The sequence below is a fragment of the Austrofundulus limnaeus genome, unplaced genomic scaffold, assembly GCF_001266775.1.
Source record: "Austrofundulus limnaeus strain Quisiro unplaced genomic scaffold, Austrofundulus_limnaeus-1.0 Scaffold397, whole genome shotgun sequence".
In the NCBI taxonomy this organism is placed as follows: domain Eukaryota; kingdom Metazoa; phylum Chordata; class Actinopteri; order Cyprinodontiformes; family Rivulidae; genus Austrofundulus; species Austrofundulus limnaeus.
In genome coordinates, this window is record NW_013952799.1 from 340,478 (window position 1) to 345,102 (window position 4,625).

General features: G+C 38.6%; 1 protein-coding gene across 1 annotated transcript in view; it reads right to left on the reverse strand.

The window, feature by feature from the left end:
* The window catches only part of LOC106528705 (tenascin-X), a gene marked incomplete in the record, with an annotated part of 32,547 nt that overhangs the window by 22,748 nt on the left and 5,174 nt on the right, over nt 1-4,625 (reverse strand). Inside the window, 3 exon segments of the mRNA XM_014023945.1 lie at nt 2,100-2,309; nt 2,398-2,455; nt 3,017-3,349. Of these exon segments, the coding sequence (XP_013879399.1) occupies nt 2,100-2,309; nt 2,398-2,455; nt 3,017-3,148 (400 nt within the window).

Genomic DNA, 4,625 nt, shown 5'->3' on the forward strand with positions numbered 1-4,625 from the left:
AAACAACAAATGAATCACGAACAGAAGAGTTTGTTCTGTCCATTATCTGATAAAGAGAACTGAGGGGTTCTCTTCCACTGTTGGAATGACCTGTCCTGGCCTAAATAGAGTTCAGTTTGTGACAGAGTTCCTGTCCTCTTGTCAGGCCTGTCCGAGGCAGCAAAACTTGTTTCTTCACTCGAGGTGACCCCTACACTTTTGTTATGTATATTAGAATGAGGCGTCAGTTCTTTGGTAGACTGTAAAAGACCATTAGGGATCTTGATACACACAACAAGAAAGTCTTGGGATGACTGTGGTTGGATTTTTATTATCCAGATCTACTGCAGACCTATTTGAAAGAGGTAGAACCAAATATTTATTTTATCACCATGCTTTTGTCGTTTTATTTATTTATTTATTTATTTTTTTGAGGAGGAGGATGAGTGGGGTAGTGAAAGTCTAATCTGCTCTCATTAGACGGTACAAAACAGCCTTGTTTTGAGTGATTGGGGCTCTTATGTCTGTGTATGGGAGTGTTGTCAAAGTTGAGGGTGGAGGAAGTCCACGATCCATACGAGGCTGAGGTCACAGTGGGCAAAGAGCTGTGTTTTCCATCTCTTCAGAGTACATTTACCTACATCCGTTTCCTGGYGACTTAATCAAATCTAACCTCAATTTGCCTTTTCGCCCCCCAAAGAAACTCTGGTCCAACAAAGTGAGTAAGTACCCTGAGTTCTGGTAGCTCATATTGATTTCTGTCACTTTGTGATGCCATCTGCGTAAATCTAGACATTAATCCAGCTGTATAWATCCGATGTTAACTTGGTGGTTTTAAGATAAAATAATCCTTATTAAGAGAGTGCATTCATYGTGTGTCTATGGTTTCACCAGCAGWCCCTTCTGTAAGAAAACAGTAAGTAAACTAAGATCTACKGAAGTATCTGAAATGCTTTCAGCATGTCTCAGTGAAACAGACAGATGTGTTTCTTTGCTTAAAAATGTTTCTAACATAATAAGACTGATTACTTAATATTGCAATGAACATTACTTTTAARTACTTATCTGTTAAATACTTAACAGTACTTATAAATGCGTTTTTGAAGATCACAGTCAGAAAGTTTCTGCAGTGACAGAAAGAAATTTAAAAGGTTTCTTTCTGAAAATGTTCCTAAACTTTCAGGCAGCTGTGTGTCGTTTTAAATATGAGGGAATTTCTTAATAAACTGACTTGTATTAACGTGACGAGTGATGCTGCTTTTGAAGTTTTCTTTGTGTTGTGGTGTCACTAAACAAGAATTCATCACCAAACGCAGCAAATGGAAAACAGAAAGGGGATTTTTTTAAGGCAAATAAAATTTGTTGACCACATGTTCCTGAATATATGTCGTCTGATCTTCTAGTTTAAAATAATAGGAAAACAGTTAAATTTAAGCATCCGTTTAAAAAGAATAGTAGATTTGTTATTCAGGAATCATTTTTCTGTCATTTTTATTTTTTCCTKTCATTTTTTAGGAGAAAAAACTTGGTTTATTTTCATGTGCAAGCAGTTCTTTAATCAGGATTTACAAAATGACTAACACTCTCCTATTTATCATTTTATCACTCATGCARCCCCAAATTTATTTACTTTAAGTCTTTGTATGACTGTTTACATCATTTTCCTCTGATTCTTTTTGTTTTGATTAAATGAACTCATGGAGATGCTGAGATGGAAAAGTTTTGGTTCTTTCGAACTTTTGACTGCCGTTACTTCTGCATCAAATGTATGTCTGCAGGACAAATCAGTTCTGTCCATGAAATTAACTCAGGACTTGTTGCGATGCAAAAACATGGAGGTTTTTCAGGTTTCCAGATTTCCAGGGAAACTTTGGTTCAAACTTGTTAAAAAAAATCAGTCAATTTATCAGTACATTTTTTAATTTCTGTAAGTGGGATGTTGTCACGTGTTTAGGACACTTTAATTTTTATTTATTTTTCATCTGAGATTTTATTCAAGTTAAAACTCGTAACTAAAATTTTACTCAAGTGTTTATTTAAAAACGACATCATTTATGCATTTGATTAAAAAAATGTAATAATAATAATAAGGTTGTAAATGCTCAGTTAAGTAGTTTCACCTTTGCTCTCTGAGGTGCAGCAGCTTCCCTCGGCCCCTCCACACTTCTCCCTCAGGCTGGACACCTCCCTCTCCAGACTCTCCAGCCGCTCCCGCAGGGCAGCGAAGTCTGCCTCGCAGCCACACGACCCAGACCCCGATCCCGATGGAACCAGTTTGATTCTGTGGGTCAGGACTAGAGGAGAACCAGGATCCAGGTTGATTTCTTTCCCTGTGAAACACATGTAAGCATTTCAAACACCTGATCCGTCCCTGTTCATTAGGATACGATGCGTCTTCGTCAAATCATTAACTATTACCTCCCTGGCTCGCGTTAGGTGAATCTCCCTGAGAGCTGCATCCCTCTGAGATCACCAGCTGCAGCAGCAGAATGAAGAAACCGTTAAACTCTGAGGTTTAGACCTGGACCACACATATTCTAAGGCCACATATTTTACAGCTCACATCACAAAGAACAYGCAAACAAAAACAGTTCAGTTATAACAAGGTTATAATAGTTAAACTTTTTTTTTAAAATCATGATGATGTTCTCCAACCTGATTACGTCAGCCTCGGTTGTTTTAAATTATACTAAAACGCTCTTGTCATAACTCAGGATGTCAGGTTTCCTTGCTGGGTCCTGGAGGAGGTTTCCAGAACTTTTTGATTTAAATGACGACAGCCCATCTGTCCTCTGGATAGAAACTCCGTAGCTTGTCATAGCTTGTTAGCATGTTTCTGCTGGTTTTTTGGAAACATTTGTTTCCAAACTACTGGGTGAGCCTAACAGACCCGCCACCTGAACATTTTCCCTAAAGTGACTGCATCAGTAAACATGAAGTGTACATTCAGAAACAGGTACTGTCAAGAAAATAATTAGCTTTATAAGAAGAAAATGTCTGGTCTGTGGATGTGTTATCAGTCCATTCAGTACATCACCTTAATGGAGTCCTGCTCAGCTTCTTTTGGTCTCCGTTGACCTCCGACCTCTAACTCCGTGGAGGTCGACGAGGTCAGAAGAGCAGGTCCAGTCAGAAGGAAGAGGAGGAGGGAGGAGGTGAGGGGAAGCATAACTGGGATCCGAACTGGAAAGGTCTTTCAAGCTTGTTTTGGGGGATTTTCAGACAATTAAGGAAGACAAAGTTCATCAGTCGCTCAGTGGGACAAAAAATCTTCTTCCAGCTGCTGTCGCTTTGTTTCACTCAGACTCCACGTAGGTCATAATGTTCTCCCTCTTTCCATTTGGTTCTCCAGGGATTTTTTTCCCCCCGCCTGGATGAGACACAGAGTCACTCATTAAAGCTCACCTTACGTTTCAAGTTAGCTCAGCAGACTCCAATTTGGACACAATTAGCACAAATGGGAACCATTAGCTGTTTATGGGCATGTCAGTGTAGCATGGCAGCCAATAAATCCCATGGAAAAAGTAAGCCGGTTCTGAAAGAATAGCCTGTTATGCTGCGCCTGGATGGAGCAGACTAATCGCTGGCATACTAAATACTTCTACTACTCAGCTGTCAGTTATTTTGGGTGATTCAGACCACTTTATTTTAAGTATTTTATGACAGTTTGTGATTTAAAGTTTCCTTTTTCATAAAAAAGAGGCAAATCTAAAGTTGATTTGCTGCATCTACATAAAACTGTGTACTGTAGTCCTCATAAACCTCACATTCTCCAGTTTCAAATAGAAAACTCTTCCTGCAAAACATCCAGTTACTTTATTTCCCAGCTCTTAGGTTTTTGTAATCAATTTAATTCATCTCTAATCTGTTTTGTGAAATGCATTGTATTGGTATAGTGTCCTATGGGTCTTCAACAAACATTTGATGGGAAGTTCGGCTCTTTTCTTGTGGATCGGCTCCCAAAGTAGAGCTGTCTCTTTCTGCTCCCAAACGTCTCTTAACTTGTAAAAGATTATAGCCCTTATGTTTTATCCTAATTTGGCCAAAAACAAATAATTTGTGTTGATAAATCAGGAGAAGTCTTATAATTGTGTGAATATGTTCTGTTACAAAAGCAGGTTTTCTTACTTTTTAAAGTAATATTTTAATCAAAACATTAATTTTCTGAACAGAACAAATATCCTGGGCCACTGAGGAGATGGACAGTTGCTCCACCTGATTGCCACGTCCGTCCCCCTCTCTGTCTTCATATAATACTACGACCTTATATCAGGGGGGCAATTATGGTTCTTCAAGGACCGCTGTCCTGCATGTTTTACTTGTTTCTGCAGAAGCCGATTAATCACCCATTCATTCAAATTCAAATCATTCAATCATTCAAATATGTGGAGCAGAGAAACGATGGCTCTTGAGGACGAATTTTGTCCACCAAAGGAAGAAAATAATAATTTGAGGATCCAGCTCTGACTTGACGGAAGTCGGCTCTTCTTATTCCCTAAGAGCCGATGCTTTTGTGCATGAAAGTGTTTGTATTCAAAGCTGAACCCTGTGGGGTGCCGTTTGTAAAGTTACACAGTCAAAAATTAACACCAATATTTTGGTTTTATTTATCCTTTTATAAGAAAAAAAGAACAGATTTATTTTTC